The following is a 20,349-nucleotide window of genomic DNA, read 5'->3' on the forward strand; positions in this document are numbered from 1 at the left end:
AATTGCTCCTGTGTGTTTGTCTTCAGAGGTAGTGTGTGCGTGGGGGGGGGGCACTTGCGATTTTAATTTTTGAGCTCTTCTTGCCCCTCTGTTCTCCTTGATTGTTTATTTTATTTCCCCCTTGTCCCCCAGAGCAATTAATGGAAGGATCTGTTGGAAGCGGAACCAGGGATGGGGGAGTGCAGGGAAGGGCTTTTCACTGGCAGTAAAAATGGGGAATAATGATCCATTCAGCCTTTATTTCCCCTCTCCAATGATGCCTAATTAAGCTGCTAACTCCGACAAGCCCCTTTTCATAGCGATTCCCCCCCCCCAACACACTCTCCCCACAACAGTAAAATATAATGGAACCTCTTAACTCCACGATGGCGAAATTCAAACAAAGCTCCCCAGAGGGCGACCCTCTCTGCTGTGTCCCCAGGTGATGGTGGGGCTAGGTGGGGAAGGGAAGGAGGTTGGGAGTCTGCCTGGGGCTCCTGGTGGGGGGAATGCAGTGTGCTGCCAAACGCATTTCATCAACCAGTCCTAACAACCCTAATAACAGGACTCCTTGCTCCAACCGCCGGTTGGTCTGTCATAGAAACATGTTTACCTCCCTTGCCTTTCCTCTGGTGGTTGCTGTTTTTTTATTTATATTGGGGTAGCATCCAGTGGGCCCATCTGAGATCAGAGCCCTGTTGTGCAAGGTGATGTTCACACACATTCGAATGGAGCCTCTGCTGCAGACAGCTCTCAGTCCAGTTAGAAGGGATGGGGGGTGGGAGAAGAAACAGAGGTGAAGGGAAATTGTGTTAATTTAGGTGGAACATCTGAGCAAAAGGTGTTAACATAACCCGGTCACTGGCCAATATTCGTTTTAAAGAAGGTCTGGGGTTTGGCATACAAAGACTTTAGGCTGCTTAGTACCATGGCACCATTAAAAATCCTTAACCTTTTATTGAAGACACAGAAAAAGAAGGGGAAGCAGGTAAAGCCTTTGAAATGTAAAGTTATTCCTTGTTCCCTTTTCCATTAGCTGCAGAGAGTTTTTAGAAGGAAACTTCCCCTCTTTGATAGTCTCTTAGATGGCACCAAAAATGGCGATCATTGTCTTTTTTGGGGAAAAGAGAAGTGAGTTGAGATAGGCTGGAGCTGTTGTTAAAGTCAGATCCTGTTTCATCCCAGGTGGTGGCTGGGATTCATCTGGAGCTGGTAGAGGTGGTGATGTCATATGGGTCCCTCTCTCTGGCCTGCCCTGGTCAGGACATGTCTTAGGATCAGGAGGACAAAGGCCCAGAGTCCCAGGAGATGGTGGGGGTGGCAGGCATGATGGTGAAGCCCTGGCTAGTAGCCAATTTTTCTCTCAAAATCTCTTTCTTTAAGGACCCCACAAAGGGCGTGGTGGGTGGAATAGCCCAACCCCTCATTATTTTGTTCACCAGTTTGATCTAGTTTCCAACACACCAGTTTGTATTTGCTAATTTCTGGTTCCACACTCTTCTTGTTTACCAGGCATGATCTTGACCCAGTCCTTGAACTATGGCAGTTAGGAGGCCTTTTTTTTTGGACTGATTTAGTCTTGTCTGTCTCTTTTTCCTATCACCATTTGTTGTTATAGGTTGTTGTGATGACTTATAAACTTTCACTCACTTTTTACAGTTAAACTTACAATTATGGTAAATTTGTAGGCCCTATTATCACTGCAGTGACTCGTTCAAGTTCACGCAATCAGTCAGTTTCAGAGCTGGGAACCAGGTTCCCCATTGCCCCATTCAGTGCTGTGTCCCTTGGACCATGCTTCTTCCCTTGCATTTGTAAGTTAGATTTGTGTGAATTTGAGTAACTCTTGTGGGACGCGAAGTGCTTGTTTATCTGCGCATTAGTATCTCTGCTGGGGAAGCCAGTCCTTCTACTAGAATATTTCTGTTGGTCACCATGTTTAGCATTAAAAGATCTCACCTTCTCTGAATGGCTCTCTGGGCCATCCTGTTACTCGGTGGGTATTTTGGCAAAGAGGTGATGACTGACATGGCTGGGTTTTAGCAAATTCCTGAAAGCTCACTCATCAGAGTTGAGGTCCTTTGTCGGTGATCAGAACCTGTGTGATTCTATGTCCCAGACCCTGAGATTTGATGTGAGCAGCTGCCATTCCACATCCTCGTGTTTGTTCACTTTGAAACTTCCATGAAGTCAGAGTAGTAACCAACTAGCAGTAAATTCAAACAAGTCCTGTCTTTGCCATGGTTTGTCTAGAATCTCCATGACCCTCGCTTGGCTCTTTTATTGGCTGTACCCTTCAGAAACAGTGACATACCACGATGAGTGAAGAGTCTGTTATCTAAGCACTCAGTCCAGACTGCAGCAAAACATCTCTTGCCCTTTGCTCGCCTTTGTTAATACCTACATGAGGGTCATGTATTTCAGAGTTCCAGAGATTTTAAGACCAGAAAGGACCATTGTAATTATCTAGTCTGACCTCCTGTATAACATGAGTAGAGCATCTGATTTTAGGGTTTAACCAATGAACACCATTAAAACATCCCAATTATAAAATAAAACAAAATAAAATAAAATAAATATTTGGTGTTTATCCAATAAGCAGCGGAAAAGCAGCTCAGATGGTTTTGGTATCTAAGGTAGGTTTTGTCTACACGGAGCAATAATGCAGACTTTGGGTGCGGGGGGATGATTTATAAAGCACATTAATGTGTTGCTCATTAATTGGTCTGTATAGACCCTTCTGGTGCACATTAGAGGTTCCCTCCTGTGCTTTAACATAGTACTGTTTGAAAGAGTACTACGTTAAAATGCACAAGGGAACGTTACAAAGAGATTAGTCATTAGAGTATATACTTTTGTAATGAGCAGTGTATATAATATGCATTAGTTTAGTACAGTATATGCAAAGAGAGAGCCCTGACATCTACATAAAACTCAAAAATTGCTAAAAATAAAGCCTGAAAAATTAAATTAATAAATCCTGAGTGACGGAAGCCTTAAACACAGTCCATGACTTTGGTTGAGCTACAGCAGAGGTAGGCAACCTATGGCATGTGTGCCAAAGGTGGAACACGAACTGATTTTCAGTGGCACTTACACTGGCAGGGTCCTGGCCACTGGTCCGGGGGCTCTGCATTTTAATTTAATTTTAAATGAAGCTTCTCAAACATTTTAAAAACCTTATTTACTTTACATACAAAAATAATTTAGTTATATATTATAGATTTATAGAAAGAGACCTTCTAGAAACATTAAAATGTACGACTGGCACGCGAAACCTTAAATCAGAGTGACTAAATGAAGACTCGGCACAGCACTGCTGAAAGGTGGCCAGCCCCTGAGCTAGAGGGTATCTTTTAGAAAAATGTTTAATCCTGATTTAAAGACTTGAAGAGATGGAAACTCCACCGTGTTCCAAGGCCAGTTGTTCCAGTGCTTAATCACCCCCAGTGTTAAAGTTCTGCACCTTATTTCTAATATTAATTTATCCAGCTTCAGATTCCAGCCCTTGGGTCTCATTCTGGCTTAGTCTGCTAAGTTAAAGAGTCCTCTACAGTCGGAAATCTCTTCCCCATGTAGGTGATGTAGACTGTAGTCAAGTCACCTCTTAACCTTTGGGATATGCTAAATTGAGCTTCTGAAGTCTCTCACTGTAAGGCAGGTTTTCCAGACCTTGAATCATTCTTGCAGCTCTTTTCTGAATCCTTTGCAACTGGTCAGCATCCCTTTTGAAGTGGGGCCAACAAAATTGAACACAGTACCCAGTAGTGGCCATATACAGAGATAATACCACCTCCCTACTCCTTCTCAATATTCCCCTGCTTACGCATCCAAGGACCATGTAAACCTTCTTAATCACAGCATCATCAGCTCATGTTCAGTTGATTATCTACCATCACTTCTATGACCTTTTCAGAGTCACTGCTGTCCAGGACAGAGTCCCCCATCCTGTAAGTGTGACCTACATTCTTTGCTTTTAGATGTGTGACCTTGTGTTTGGTCATATTCAAATAGATGCTGTTTGTTCCTATCCCACTGTTTGAACCTGATTGGTCTGTATAAGTGACCTGCCCTCATCATTATTTTCCACTTCATTTGTGTGTCATTTGTAAACTTTACCAGCAATGATTTTATTTTTTTTCCAGATCATTGTCATAACATTTTTTTCCCAGATGTGGACCTTAGCGTCCAAAATATGGGTGTTAGCATGAAAACCTCCAAGCTTAGTTACCAGCTTGGACCTGATAACGCTGCCACCAGCCAGGGATTTATACAGTGCCTAGCTCACTGTGGTCTTCCCAAAACCTTCCGGGGGGGACCCCCAGACTCAGATGCCTTGAGTCTTACAACAAAGGGAAATAACCCCTTCCCCTTGTTTCCTGGTTACTTCCTCCCAGGCTCCCCTCCCTGGATGACCCTAGGAGATTCCCTGCTTCCAGTCCTGGAAACACAAGTACCGAGAGAGCTAATCTCTCTTCCCCCTTACCCAGCGGGTATGCAAAGTCAGGCTTAGTAAATCTAACACAAAGAGATTTTCCCCTTGACTTCTTCCTCCCACCAATTCCCTGGTGAGCTGCAGACTCAATTCCCTGGAATCCCCACTAAAGAAAAACTCCAATAGGTCTTAAAAAGAAAGCTTTATAAAAAGAAAGAAAAATACATTAAAAATAGTCTCTGTATAAGGTGAAAATATACAGGGTCAATTGCTTAAGAAAAAAAAGTGAATAAACAGCCTTATCCAAAAAGAATACAATTCAAAATACTCCAACAACTACACACATGTAAATACAAAAAAACAATATAAACCTATTGTCTTACTATCTTTGTACTTACAACCTGGAAACAGAAGATTAGAAAGCTGGAGATAGAGAAATCACTCTCAGAGCCGAGAGGGCACAGACACAAGACAAAGAACAAAGAACTCACACACAAACTTCCCTCCACTCAGATTTGAAAAAGTCTTGTTTCCTGATTGGTCCTCTGGTCAGGTGTTTCAGTTACTGGTGTTACCCCTTTACAGGTAAAAGAACATTAACCCTTAGCTATCTGTTTATGACAATCATTATTAAAGATATTGAATAACAATAGACTAAGAACTGATCTCAGTAGTGCCCCAGTAGAAACTTCCCCATTGGATAATATTCCCCAGTTACAATTACTTCTTGAGATCTATCAGTTAGACAGTTTTTAATCCATTTAATAAGGGATGCATTGATTTTGCATAGTGCTGACATTTTAATTATTTGGGATTAAATCAATTGCCTTACAGAAATCTGCCTATAAGGTCAACGCAGTTACTTTTCTCAACCAAACTTGTCATCTTATCAAAGAACAATATGGTGTTTGTTTGACAAGATTTATTTTCCATAACACCATGTTGGTTAGCATGAATGATGTGACCATCCTTTAATTCTTTATTGAGTGGGGGTTCAAAAAAGAACTAGATAAATTCATAGAGGATAGATCCATCAATGGCTATTAGCCAGGATGGACAGGGATGGTTTCCCTAGTCTCTGTTTGACAGAAGCTGGGAATGGGCAATGGGATGGATCACTTGATGATTCCCTGTCCTGTTCATTCCCTCTGGGGGACCTGGCACTGGCCACTGTCAGCAGACAGGATACTGGGCTAGACGGACCTTTGGTCTGACCTAGTCTGACTGTTCTAATGTGAATCTGATATCAGCCATTCCACATTTCTGCCTGAGATCAATATCAGGCTAGCTGGCTTATATTTAGTAGTGTTATCCCGTTTATCTTTTCAATATTGTCACATTAACTGTTTTCCCAATCCTCTGCCCCCCACCATGTGCCCAGCTGTGCAGAACTGGGTCTCAGTATATGAATTTCATATTCATCAGTATCACTTTCAGCTAATATTGATCTATCTATTGCACTTGCTCAGGGTGTCTGCTATATGTAGTAGTATTATTAATTGCTTGTATTACATTGTATTACACCTGGGAGCCCCAACTGAGCTCCATCTATCTGTCTGTCTTAGATACTTACCTGACCCCATTATGGTCATATCTGAGCACCTCACAATCTTCAATGTATTTATCCTCACAAGGGTAAGGGAAAGATCAGGCCTCATTGTGCCAGGCTTTCTACAAACACGTATTGAGAGGCTGTCCCTGCTCTGAAGAATTCACAGTCTAAATGAACCAGACACACAAAGTCTGGGAGGGGAAACCGAGGCATGGAGCGAGAAAGTGACCGACCCTAGGTCACCCAGCAGCTCAGTTGCTTAGCTGGAAATAGAACCCAGGTTTCCTGAGTCCCTGTTTATTGCTGTGTCCAGGCTGCCTCCCCAGACTATTATTTATATTGTTGTATTAAAAAAAAATAATAATTGGAGAAATACCAATCTCCTAGAGCTGGAAGGGACCTTGAAAGGTCATTGAGTCCAGTCCCCTGTCTTCACTAGGAGGGCCAAGTGCTGATTTTGCCCCAGATCCCAAAGTGGCCCCCTCAAGGATTGAACTCACAACCCAGGGTTTAGTAGGTGAATGCTCAAACCACTGAGCTATCTCTCCCTGCAAACAGGACTAATCCCCCATTAATTTCCCAAATGGCACCCTGAAGGATTGAACTCACAAGCCTGGGTTTAGCAGGCCCATACTCAAACCGCTGAGCTATCCCTCCTCCCTGAATTTTGGTATTATGGCAACACTTAGCGAGGATGAGGAACAATTTGACCTGATTTCTATTGCACGTGGGCCAGACTCTCAGATGCAGTGTGGCTGCTTCAAGTCAAGTCCCTGGCAGCTGGCTGCAGAGGTAGCACATCTGGCCCAGAGAGGATCACTCCATGTGAGGGGACCCTCTGACAGCATAGACACGACAGCACCCTGTCTTGATATCTTTGGAACAGGGAAAAGGGGTGGAGCCTGTGCCCAGGGGGTGTGGCCTGGATGCCCCTGTGCCATACCTATCCCCAGCTGTGACTTTGGCATTTGAGCATCCCCATATATACCTCTCCTGATCGAACTTATGAGAGTTAAACACAGTGACTACGGTCTCCCTTTCGCTCATTCCTGCCTGCCTGGCTTAGGGTTCCGCAGGCAGACACCACGGACCGAACTCCAGGGATCCACGTCCTTCATGAGATGCACCTGTAGGCAATGCAACAGGCTGAGTGCAATCATAAAGGTTTCAAAGTGATAGGCCAACGATCATGGCTTGTCGCTGCTCGAAGGTCTGCTGATGTTGGTCTGCCCAGTGCCAGACAGGATCAATCCCCTGCCATCCCCTGGGGGAGCGTATTGACTGTCCATTGGTTAAGGGTCAAGGTTTGTCAAAGAGTTTGTCATCCCTTGCAAATCTCTACAGATCGCAGAGCTGACGTTTCAACCATGCCTCTTGATAGGCAGTGGAGCCGGCTTTGCACAGCTCCCATCCAGAATGCAGGTCATTCTAGACTGCAGTCACCGGGCAGGCATGCAGCTTGAGCAGACATACCTGAGCTAGCTTTAGTCCAGCTCGCTTGGGCACAGAGCTGGGAGGCTGTGGCTGCAGGAGTTTCAGAGCAAGCGCTACAAGTCCATATGGAGCCCTGAGTTTAAGCCCAGAGAGCTGGGTGGGAGTGGTCCTGGCCTCAGAAGTGAGCAAGATACGGAGACGGGTGACACCTAGGTATTGTCGACCCCTGGGACAGTGTCTCGGTGCTTCCCCCCCAGCGGCTTCAGGAACAGGGTAACAGAGCAGAACTAGGGGGTGGTATTCAGTGAAAGTCATTGCCAGGGGGGCAATTAAGTTCCCTCTGTGTCTTTGAAAATATTCTACAGGAGAACAGCCTGGTAGCAGAGGAGAGGTTGCCCACTGCCACCCTGAGTGTGGGCCTACAGGAAGGGACTCCTCCAGCTTGGTGCTTTGCATGGCTTGCATCAACTAACAGGAATATTTTATTTAAATTGCATGGAGAAATGCACATCCATCCTTGATTTGGCTTTTCATCTGCAGCTGTAGAATTACACTAACACGCGGATTTTACCGTTTCAGTAGCTCTCCTCTGTATTACCAAATTCAACTTTTACTTTACCTGCTGGATTTTTTCTTGGTGGGTTAGAGTTACTGGTTTGTCTGTTTGGGTGCAACTCTGAAGATGCTTAGGTGAAGTTTAACCGGGATCAGAATGAAGACTTTAAAATTGTGTTCTCCTTCCCTAAATCCTAGATGTTCTCTGACATCCAAGAATTCTCCTGGCTATGTCTCTACTTTCCATTGGCAGTTACCAGTAAACATCCTTTTAACTAACTGCTTAAGTTAGCAGGTTTCCAGGTGATTTATATGCATTTACTTTGTAGAAAATTATTGGCCCAGATCCCCAAAAGGGGTATGATTTTTAAAAGCTATGCTCAGAGTTTGTTGTGTTTATACGGATATTTTATTGCTTGACTATGAAACAAGTTTTGCCTTTGAATTCCATACCATTTCCTTAGCTGTGGAGCTGTATAACTTCCTTGGAAAAACACCACGCAGTGCACCAGTCCCTAACTTAAAAGCTACAGCTCTGCCATGAATACTTAGCAGCATCCACCCTTCTGAAGCAGCAACAGGAAGGAGATTTGTATCTCTGTATCTTTTAAGCGTGTAGCTTTAATGGCAAGACATGCCTTGGAAACAGGATTTTTCTTTTCAGCAGCATTAATGACAAATGTGACCTGATGCTGAGCAAATGTTTCTCTCATCTCAACGGCACTGAGTGCACTGGAATTATTCACTTTACAGGAAACCTTTTATTCCTCTTCTGAACAGCTGATTCTTTTTGAGAAAGTGCCAGATGTTAGCTAGCTGTTTACTCTGTGCAGAATCACTTGGCGCTCGCACTGCATTCTGCTGGCTCTGTAGATACCCCTGGCTTTGGTTCAGGAGAAATGAGATTCCTGAAGCAGTGCATAGCAGTGCGGTGACTTACTGGTGCGGCGCCTCCTGCTGGTCGTCCAGGGAATTAGCATTTCCAGCCTCCGGAGTGCTCTCTGTTGGCTGGTGTCTTGCTTGCTGCTGGGCCCAAGTTCCTCCTGAACCCCACTGCCCCTTTCCTCCCGGGTGCTGCCCCCTGGTAGTACCCCCACAGATCTGGGTCTCCTTCCCCGAGGACCTGCCCACCCTCTATCCCCACCTCGCCTCAGTCTATGGCCACTGCCTGTCATCACCTAGCCCCCATCTCCTGAGGCAGACTGCAGCGTAAGTGCCACTCATCACCGGCAAGGAGGGATTGGACATGCTGCCTCTGCATGCCCTTGGGCTGCCCTCTGCAACTCCAGTGCCTTTGTGTGGCCTTTAACAAAGCCTACAGCCTGGGGAGTTTCTAGGCCGGAGCTCCCCAGCTCCTCGAGCCTTCCCCCAGCCCTGCTCCAGTCTCGGTACCCTGCTTAGCTCCTAGCAGCCAGGCCCATCCCTCTCCATATCTAGTGAGATAGACTGTGTGTTCCTAGCCCACTGTCCTCTTATAAGGGCCAGCTGGGCCCTGACTGGGGCATGGCCACATCTGTGGCTGGTTCCCCAATCAGCCGAGGCTTGCTGCTTTCCCCAGCAGCAGCCCTCTCGCAGCCTCAGCCCTCTCCCAGGGCTGATTTCAAGCCCTTCAGGGCAGTAGCGGGTGGCCACCCCATTACACAGTGTGTTTAATGTATTTAAACTTATCTGGCCCCCTTATTGTCATATCTGAGCAGCTCCCACTCTTCCATGTACTGATCCTCACTACAACCTCACAGTGCTATTATTCCCATTATACAGATGGGGAAACTGAGACTAAGTGACTTGCCCCAGGTCATGCAGAGCCAAGAATTCAGCTAGGTCTCCCAAGAGCCAAACTAGTATCCTAAGCAATGAACCATCCTGCCTCTTCTGCTGAACCATCCAGCCACACGTCGCACGGGCATAGGGCATTCCACATACACGGCTCTCTGCCCAGTATCTTGTAGATCTAGACCTGTGTGTAGCCGGGACTTAAATATTTGTGTGAAAAAATCTATTTCCACGTCTCCAATCACCTTGGCATGTAAGCCCCGTTTACCAGCCCAGACCTTGTGCATGGCAAAGTCTGAGTTGGAATTTTCTATGGGTTTATGCTCGAGGGTTATAGCAGATTCAGAACAATGTCCCTTTTTAAAGAATTGCTACAGGGTGTTTGCCTGGATTCCTGGATCTGAGTTCTGTACGGACTAGTCTGAGCTGACGTTGGTGGAACAAAGATTATAAAGTCAGGGACAAGTGTCACACCTGAGTATATGTGCAGTGTTTGGGGATGCAATGGGAGCCTTTGGCGAGGGATGAAGGGCTGATTCTGAGTGGGGAATACATTCTTTATTTGTGAAGTGTACTTTGAAGCCCATAGAGGCTGGCAAAGGCTCACAGCAATCTAGGAGATCAGAAGTGGGTTCTGCTAGACTGGAACATAGAAATTTCCACAGCAGATCCAATCAGGGGGCCATCTAGTTCAGTAATCTGCCGCCAGCACTGACCAGCACCAGCCAGTTGAGATGAAGCCCTTTCGTTCTGGACAGTTATGAAGTCGCCTGCCAATGGGGGAGACTTCTTACTAGCTAGAGTTGATTGGGAAATGATTTTTCCCCCTGTGAAATATTCATGGAGTCAGACTGGAGTCATCGAGTCTGACCTCAGGCCAGAGAACTTTCCCACAATAATTCCTAGAGCAGAGCTTTTAGAAAAACATCCAATTCCCATGAAACCCAAACCAATTGTTATGTTTGTTTCCATCAAAAATTCTCTCTGAAATTTGGCAGGTTTTCACTGAAAAACCCAAAATACTGAGAATCATTTCAATTGAAAATGGAGCACTGGGGGTTTAAAACAGAAAAGTTTTGATTTTCAGTAGCCAAAAATCAGGGAAAAAATATAAATTTTGTGTTTTCAGCAAATTTTTGACAAAAATGGACATTTTTTCCCACAGAAATATCCATTTTGTCAAAAACGTTTTGATGGAAATTTTCTACCAGCTCTATCCCTAATCCTAGCTTTTCAGAAGATGGGTCATTGTCTGAGGCATGAGGACTGACATGCTGTAAAGGTTTTACTCTAATTCATATATCTGCTATTATTTTTATCCACATAGGGCTTTGTTTTCAAAAGATTGTGGCTCCCACCTAGCATTGGGGTTGCCAGAGAATGACGACTCTGTTTCATGACAACTTTCGAGGTTTAGAGATTTGACTTTGTTTTGCGCTGGAATGAAACCAAAACCTTTCAGACGTTTCCATGAAACAGGATTGTGTCAAAATGTCTTGGGCTGGGATCAAAAAGGTCCAATTTTCTCTCTCTCTTTGGAAGTGACCAGAGAGTTCACCCTGAACCTTCCCATCAAAAACGTTGTTAACTTCGAGATCTTCCCGTGAAACATTTCTGCTTCAACGAGACAGCACTGTTTTTTTCCTATGAAAAAACGTTTCATAAAAAATGTGCCAACCGGGACCAAAAGAAGTGGCCAGGTCAACAGGCCCAGTGCATGATGGGTGCTGACTCTGAGCACTTTTGAAAACCTGACCCCACTTGTGGTGCCGAGGGCTTGATGTTCTGAGTCCAGAGCTCTTTTGTAAGTCTGCACCTAAATAGCTCATTCTTTTTATATCCTATTAAGTTATTTGTAGGGATGGGTGAATTATTCATAGCAAATCACTTGTTTGTCTAACAGAGCCCTCCTTGTATATTGTCTGTTCATTGATCACAGGTTTAACAATCCTCTCTCTCATCCGTCTCTCTGTTCCATATGGAGCATAGAACCTTCCCACCTGCCTTCCATCTCTGGTCTCCTGCTGCTTCCACCTTAGCTTCTTCCCATGTTATTTTAACAGTACTATTGACATAATAATTACACTGTTGCCCACTATCTTCTTCTGAATCCACCCTAATGTTCCCGAGTTATTTTTTAGTGACCTTTGTGATACAGCATGGCCAGAGGGCAGCAGGAGAGTGTTAGCAGGGAGCCTTATTCCCTGCAAGGGGAAGAAGGTTTGTTATAGATTAACTAGAGCACCTGAAGCCAATTAGAGCACTTGAAGCCAATTAGAGCACCAGCAGTCAGTCATGTGATAAAAACCCCCTGCTTCAGTCAGACAGTGGATAATGGAGCAGGTAATCAAAGGCATCATCTGCAAACACTTGGAAGGTGGTAAGGTAATAGGGAATAGCCAGCATGGATTTGTAAAGAACAAATCGTGTCAAACCAATCTGATAGCGTTCTTTGATAGGATAACGAGCCTTGTGGATAAGGGAGAAGCGGTGGATGTGATATACCTAGACTTTAGTAAGGCATTTGATACGGTCTCGCATGATATTCTTATAGATAAGCTAGGAAAGTACAACTTAGATGGGGCTACTATAAGGTGGGTGCATAACTGGCTGGATAACCGTACTCAGAGAGTAGTTGTTAATGGCTCCCAATCCTGCTGGAAAGGTATAACAAGTGGGGTTCCGCAGGGGTCTGTTTTGGGGCCGGTTCTGTTCAATATCTTCATCAACGATTTAGATGTTGGCATAGAAAGTACGCTTATTAAGTTTGCGGATGATACCAAACTGGGAGGGATTGCAACTGCTTTGGAGGACAGGGTCAAAATTCAAAATGATCTGGACAAGTTGGAGAAATGGTCTGAGGTAAACAGGATGAAGTTCAATAAAGATAAATGCAAAGTGCTCCACTTAGGAAGGAACAATCAGTTTCACACATACAGAATGGGAAGAGACTGTCTAGGAAGAAGTATGGCAGAAAGAGATCTAGGGGTCATAGTGGACCACAAGCTTAATATGAGTCAACAGTGTGATACTGTTGCAAAAAAAGCAAACGTGATTCTGGGATGCATAAACAGGTGTGTTGTAAACAAGACACGAGAAGTCATTCTTCCGCTTTACTCTGCGCTGGTTAGGCCTCAACTGGAGTATTGTGTCCAGTTCTGGGCACCGCATTTCAAGAAAGATGTGGAGAAATTGGAGAGGGTCCAGAGAAGAGCAACAAGAATGATTAAAGGTCTTGAGAACATGACCTATGAAGGAAGGCTGAAGGAATTGGGTTTGTTTAGTTTGGAAAAGAGAAGACTGAGAGGGGACCTGATAGCAGTTTTCAGGTATCTAAAAGGGTGTCATCAGGAGGAGGGAGAAAACTTGTTCACGTTAGCCTCTAATGATAGAACAAGAAACAATGGGCTTAAACTGCAGCAAGGGAGATTTAGGTTGGACATTAGGAAAAAGTTCCTAACTGTCAGGGTAGTTAAACACTGGAATAGATTGCCTAGGGAAGTTGTGGAATCTCCATCGCTGGAGATATTTAAGAGTAGGTTAGATAAATGTCTATCAGGGATGGTCTAGACAGTATTTGGTCCTGCCATGAGGGCAGGGGACTGGACTCGATGACCTCTCGAGGTCCCTTCCAGTCCTAGAGTCTATGAGTCTATGAGTCTATGAGTGTGGGAGTTAAACTCATAGACTCAAAGGGACCATTATGATCATCTAGTCTGACCTGCACAATGCAGGCCACAGAATCTCACCCATCCGAGTTGGAGCAGGAAGGTTTGGTTGGAGCAGAGAGCAGTTCGAAGGACTTGGAGAAGAGAACAGTATTGAAGAGAGACAAAAGGAAAGTTTGGAGGAGTGCTGCGGTGGGCTGAGAAATCCAAAAGAAACCCTAGGTAAGGGGCACCTGGCTTGTGTAGAAGGAGGGCTAGAAGCCCCTTCACAAGCTGAAGGGCAGGAGAGGGAAGCAGCCTAGGGGAAGGAACCGCTAGTTCAAGTGGTTCACCACAAACCTCAGGGCCCCTGGGTTGGGACCTGGAGAAGAGGGTGGGCCCAGATCCCTCCCTCTCCACTCCCCTCCTCAAGGACACTAGTGGGGTGATTAAAATACCGGTTCAGAGGCAAGCAATGGTGCCCTGAAACCTTCCCCAAAGAAGAGAGAGCATGAGACTCAGCATAACAGTACTGGCAATTAGCCACAGCTTGTACATTGTTCAGAGGTCTCCATTGAACTGTCTGCAGTGAAAGCCAGGTGTTTCCCCTCAGGGGAACCCAGCGACGCAGGGGGCAGTTCCATGTGGATTGCTTTGCGCTAGTCAATACAGAATCTCAGCTGCTACTGGCCTGCCCATTCACCTGGCTTTGTGAACTTTTCCTGGAGTGCCTTCCGATCCTCCTGGATCTGATTGACCCACATCATTCATGGCATCAAGAATCTATTTATAGTGTTACAAATCCCTGGGCCAGAGGACTTCACAGGTATCTGTAAATATGCTGTGTATACTCCTTGACCTCTCTGTACTTCACAATGAGAATGCCGATCCTTCTGTCCCCAGTCCAGAGCTTCCCCTTAGCTTGACAAACAGGGTGTTTGCCTTTGTATTGTCCTTGAAAACAAACTGATTTACAAGCCCTAAATCACAGTGAAACTGGTTTGGTGAACACCCCAAAACAAAGAGCACAGGGAAAGGGCAGGCCAGTGGTTAGCTTGCTAGTCTGCAGCTTTGCCGGTGTGAGTTCAATTCCTATCTCTACCTCAGCCTCCTTGATAAGTCGTTCAGGCCTAGATCTGTAAAGGAGATTTAGGTGCTCGAATCTCATTGACAATCAGTGGTATTTAGATCCATAAGGGCTTAAAATACTTTAAAAATGAGCTTTAAGCTCTTGGCATTGTGATGCTGGGTGCAGCAGTGCCCTAATACCTTTACAAATCTGGCCTTAGGCTCTCTCTGTGCCTCAGTTTCCCATGTTGGCAATCTCAGACCCCAGTTCAGTAAGGGAGTGTCTGAGGCTTGTGAACCTTGCAGGGAAACCTGGAACCAGCGGCTGGAGTTGGCATCAAACCCAAGAGGCATTTGTAGCTTGACATGAAAGGAGGTGAAACATGACAGACTGTGCCTTGCACTGAAAACTCAGCAGTGCTCAGTCAGGTGGGTGCAAAACCCAAAGGAAAAGTTTGCACACAGCTCTGGGCGGTAAACCTGGGCTTTGCTGGGGCACAGCCTTGGCCCCCTCCCAGCTGCAGAGTAGCTGCACCCCATGTCCTAGTGGACTGCAGCAGGAAGAGTCCCACGTTGAAGGGTTTGCTGAAGTCTAGTGCCTCTTTGTTACTGTAGGGTTAGCTCAGCCGTGCTGCTTGGGAAGTGCACAGTTCAGGTGCGGTTTCCTTGTGACACCAAGCTGGGTGTTGCAGGGTCCTGGCTTGAGGTTGAAAGGTTTACACACAAAAACGGGCAGAAGGAGGGATCTACACTGTGGCGAGGAGCAGGCCTCCCGATCTGGGTAGACAGACCAGTGCTGCTAGCTCTGCCCCACCTAGGGTGCTAAAACACTGCAGCAGGGGCGGTAGCATGGGCTAGCCAGCTGAGCATGGCCCCAGGGGATCAGACAGGCCTTGTGCTGCCACCATCAGTGCACGAGCCCCAGGCCACCTAGCATGGGTCTGTCTACCTGGGCTTGGAAGCTCGCCTGCGGCTGCAGGGTAGACACGCCCAGTTTGCTGCTAGACGGTTATCCAGAATAATAGCACATGGAAGGCTTTGCTCAAGAGTGCTGCTTTGGTACTGTAGGGTTAGCTTAGCCAGGCCCTTCTGTTATTGTAGAGTTATGTGAGCCATGTTGACCTACCAGAGAAAAGAGCATGGACACTGTATTTATATGCTGAAATATACAAGACCTTTCTAAATAGTGACATTTGCTGCAAGCCTGGGCACCCCAGCTTCTGATTGCAGTCCTTTCAGTCCTGTTCTCTTCGGTGGAGGGGACAGCAACCACCGTTTAACCAGTTCAAAGAACAGATAGCCAGGCTGGGCAGGGATGGTGTCCCTGGCCTCTGTCTGCCAGAAGCTGAGAATGGGCGACTGGGGATGGATCACTTGATGATTCCCTATTCTGTTCATTCCCTCTGGGGCACCTGGCACTGGCCACTGTTGTCAGACAGGACACTGGGCTCGATGGGCCTTTAGTTTGACCCACTATAGCCGTTCTTATGTAGATATGTGCCTCTGAATCAGCTTCCTAACAGAAAGGAAAGAGATGGCTGAGCCAGACACATGGCTTGGAAAGAAGCCACTTCCCTTCCACCACAGACTCTACTGCGAGCCCGGCCATGCCCTGCCTCTGGCCTGTTAATCGGGGTGGATAAAAACTGACTTAAAAAAAAGAGACTCTAAATCAATGTAAGTTGAGTTTTATAGCTGTTAAACAAATATAGCTAGATATGGGGTATCCTCCTGGTTTGCAAGAAGCAGCACCACCTTTCGTGTAAAAGCTCTATTTAGTTAAAATCAGCATGTTTTAATGGTTACCAACCAATGAATAAACCTGGTTTTAGGAAAATGGCTAAAAAGCACAAATGCAAAGCTCAATAGAAACACAGGTTTCCTGCCTGCTGATTTAAATCAGGGTTAAAACGGGTGATTTAAATCACTTTGATTTAAATCCACCCACCTTGCTATTAATGGGAGCAGCGAATGTAAATCACCAGGCACGGGGAATGAGCCCCTTAGATCTTTAATTACCCCCTTGCATCCTTATTTGTAAGTTTGTCCAGCCCCGAGCAGCGCTGAGCTCCCACTGAATTGAACAGGATTGTATCAGGGTGCTCAGCACCTTGCAGGACTGGGCTCCCTGTGGGTTTCATGCTGACTTGAGAGCCCTGGGAAATGAAACCCACTTGTTATCCCCAGGAAGGACAGAGTGTGGGACATGATCCCCCCCCTTCCCCCACAGCCCAACCAAAGTGTCTCCTTGCCCCTGGCTCCGAGGGACCAAGCCTGGGGGGCCAGAAGGGGCTCAGTGTCTGTGGCCTATTCAGTTTGTTTCCTGAACCCCCCCTTCCCACCCCTATTTATCCCCAGTGCTGCTTAGAAATGGGGAGAGTCCTGCCCAGCCTCGTGCAGGGAATTCCCCAAGAAGCTCTTGCTTTGTGGGCGAGGGCACACAGGAACCAGGGCCCATCCCAATGAGTTGAGAGGAATCTTCCCCTTCCTCAGGTTGCCATGGCCTCTCCGCCCCTCGCTGATCCCAGGGATTGTGCCGCTGGCCCCAGAAGGAGACGCTTTTCTCCTAGAGATCTCAGTGCAGCTCCAAACTGGCCACTAGACAGTGCTAGGGAGGAGCAGCAGGTAGGTGCCGCCCTTCAGGTAGCTTTGGACTCCACAGTGGGGTCCATGAGGTCCTGTCTCAGCAGTTATAGCCTCTGTCCACAGGTCTGGTGCTGTTCAGCCAGAGGCCAGGTATCGTCTATAGGATTTGCCTAACAGTGGCCAGTGCATGTTGCTTCGATAGAAGTTACTGGCCCCAACATGCATCAGACTGTGCTATATCATGGGAAAGGGTTTTCCCTCCTGACCCCAGCTGGTCTGGTGCCCTGGAGCATGAGGATCTGAAGCCCCTGTCCCGCCTGTCTTAGCAGGTGTCACTGCAGATGCTATTCCTGCCGTATAAATCTCCCAGGCTTTATCTAAGTCTGCTAAGCCACTTGCCTCGCTATTATCTTGGGAGAGGGTCCAAGACCCACTCCTTGCCCGTGGTCCGGCAGTTTAGTGCAGCAGGTCTGAGGTGTCAATGGGTGTGTGAGGGCTGCGGGTTATGATGATGCGAGTCCTGCTGGCATGTTTTGTCAATGACGTGGGTGAATGAGATGCTCACTGCCCACAGTGCTAGAATTTAAACCCAGTTGAGATCTATAGTCTGACTGTCCGTCCACCCATCCATCCGTCCCCATCCATACCCCCGCCTCATCCACCTCATCTATTTCCCTATACAGACCCCTCCCTTATCTGTCTGTCTTTCCATCTCATCTCCCTTCCTGGCATCTCGATACCCGCCTCTCGCTCTGTCGCACTTCTCTATCGGGGCACAGTCAAGTGGGTCCTTGGCCCTTTGGCGTCTATGCAGTGAGGTCAGAGCAGGCCTAGGGTCGGCCACGGGTAGGAGGCAGAGCAGCAGGAGGAGCTGGTTGCTCTAGGGTGGCTGGGCTGCCTGGATTGGGAGGGAAAACAGAGACTTGGGATTTCGAAGGGCAAGTGTCATCCAGGGGTTAAGAAAGAGCCTGTGTTTTGGTGTATCCAGGAGCGGCTCTGTTTTTTGCTGCCCCCAAGCACAGCAGGCAGGCGGCTTTCGGTTGTGCGCCTGCGGGCGGTCCACTGGTCCTGCAGATTCAGTGGCATGCCTGCGGGAGGTCCACTGGTGCTGCGCCATCGGCGTCCCTGCCACCGAATTGCCGCAGACCTCCCGCAGGCACACCACCGAAAGCCGCCTGCCTGCTGCCCTCACAGCGACTGGCTGGCCACCCCCCGTGGCTTTCTGCGCTGGTGCCTGGAGCCACCCTGGGTGTGTCTGGAGCCCGCTGAGCCTTAACCCAGCCCCACTCCTTATTTCAGTGAGAGGTGGCTGTGCTGAGAGTTTCCACTCTGGACATCTCCAGAGTCCAGGCATGTCCAGATCCGGGGGTCTGGTTCATAGATTTCAAGGTCAGCAGAGGCCGTTATAAAGATCTAGTCTGACCTGCCGAACACAGGAGAGTGCCTGCCATGCCCTGATTCCTTCCTCAAGCCCATGTCTTGTGGTCGAGCTAAAGCGTGTCTTAGAAAGACACACCAATCTTGCTTTGGACAGTCCCCGATGAAGAATCTGCCATGTCCCTTGGTTTGGCCTGGGACAGGGCACGTGCTCAGCTACAGAGGTTGGTTCCAGATCCACCAGCGCGTGGGGCTGCTCTGAGTTCTGGTTTGGTCCCATCTCTCTCTCTCACTATTTCTGCCCAGCCATCGCATTGCACTCTGGGTAAATGCGCTGAGCAGCTAATGAGATCCCTCCCCCAGACTGCTTGCAGTCTAAAGGAACAATGGATACAGCCCAATGGGCAGCCTAGACGCAGTCTGGGGAGCGCACATCTGCTGGATCCATTTATCCCTCCATCTGCCACGTCCCGCCCTTGAGTGCTCCATGTTGCAAGGGCATCTTCTCCCATGGAGGGACACAGCGTTTGCCACGGAGGGTCTTTTGCTCCAGATTTTGCTATCCCCTGGTGGCTGGAGACCATTGTCTCTCTGGCTCCTGGGAAGGTGAGTGGGTGGCTGGACTGCTGAATCCATTTGCTCTAGGATGTTTAACACATTGTGACAGTCTCTTTCTCTCTCTCTTTTCCCATTCCCTCCTTTTCTCTCTCTCCCTCTTTCTCTCTCTCTCTTCCTTCTGCCTTTCTTGCTTGGTTGCTCTTTCTTCTTTTCCTACTTCCCGCTGCGTGCTTTCTCCCCATCCCCTTCTCCCCCCTCGCCTCCTTCCCCCTGTTTTTCCACTTCTGCTGCACTCTGTCCGTCTCCCACCCACTGCCCAGGTGAAAGTCTGGTTCCAGAACCGGCGCACCAAGCAGAAGAAGGACCAGAGCAGGGACTCTGAGAAACGATCGTCCTCCACCTCTGAATCCTTCGCCACATGTAACATCCTCCGGCTCCTGGAACAAGGGAGACTTTTGTCTGTGCAGGCCCCTTCCAACTTGCTGTCTCCAAATTCGAATCACATCAGGAGCCCTGCTGGGAATGGATCCAGCCTGGCTCCCTCTGACACCACCTCGCCTGGGCTGAGCAGTGGAAACAGCCCTCCTGGGACAGGAGCCTTCAGCCTGCAGGTCCCGTCGCTAGCATCCTCCTCTTCCTCACCCAGGCTCCCTGCCACCCCGCTCTGTTTCAGCGCCCCGCTCCTGGGCAGCCTGCACGAGCTACCCAGCGGCTACGGACTGGGGAGCTCTGCCTTTGAGCCTTACACGCGGCTGGAGAGGAAAGACAGTCCTGTACCCAGCAAGAAGCCGAGTCTTTAACTAAAATCCAGTGTCAAAATCATCCCCACCCCCCACCCCCACCGTCTCCCGCATGGGGCTGTTCTGTGGCCAGTGGAGTTGCAAAGGCCGTTGAACAAATGTCCAGGTGATGTGTGTGTGACTGTGTGTTCCTGTCACAGAAATAAAAATACAGCTGCAGCCAACACCCGGTTTGACATGCTCGACTCGGCAGGGCTCCCCAGGGAGACGCACAGGGAAACCACTGCTTCTGGGGGCCCCCCGATCTCAGATTGCTAGAGGGTCAAATGCACCCCTCTTCAGGGAGCCAGCCAGGTCGTATGTATACACTGATGCTCTGTCTCTTGCTGTCGGGTCCAGGGTGGGGGAGCGAGGGACGGGGGAAGGGTGGCTGGCACCATGTGTTTTAGTCTGCCTTTGTTTGCCATGGAGTGAGACTGCACAGTCACTGTCTGATCTATTTGATTGCAGGAGCCAAAAATCATCCAATACCCTGGATGTGAAGCCAGACCTGGACTGAGGCCAAGTGGGACAGGAAGCCCCAGGCAGCTAAAGCCAATCCCGGGAGGTGGGGTGGGAGGGTTGAGATGTTACAAAATTCAGGGG

At 47.7% G+C, this 20,349-nt stretch overlaps 1 protein-coding gene across 1 annotated transcript in view; it reads left to right on the forward strand.

The window, feature by feature from the left end:
• Positions 1-19,886, forward strand: part of VAX2 (ventral anterior homeobox 2) — a 52,145-nt gene extending 32,259 nt beyond the window's left edge. Inside the window, exon 3 of the mRNA XM_030563377.1 lies at positions 19,285-19,886. Within this exon, the coding sequence (XP_030419237.1) occupies positions 19,285-19,764 (480 nt within the window). The 3' untranslated portion in view covers positions 19,765-19,886. The remainder of the gene's footprint in view (positions 1-19,284) is intronic.
• Positions 19,887-20,349: the final 463 nt, after the last annotated feature.

The sequence above is a fragment of the Gopherus evgoodei genome, chromosome 5 (genome assembly GCF_007399415.2).
Source record: "Gopherus evgoodei ecotype Sinaloan lineage chromosome 5, rGopEvg1_v1.p, whole genome shotgun sequence".
Lineage (NCBI taxonomy): Eukaryota > Metazoa > Chordata > Testudines > Testudinidae > Gopherus > Gopherus evgoodei.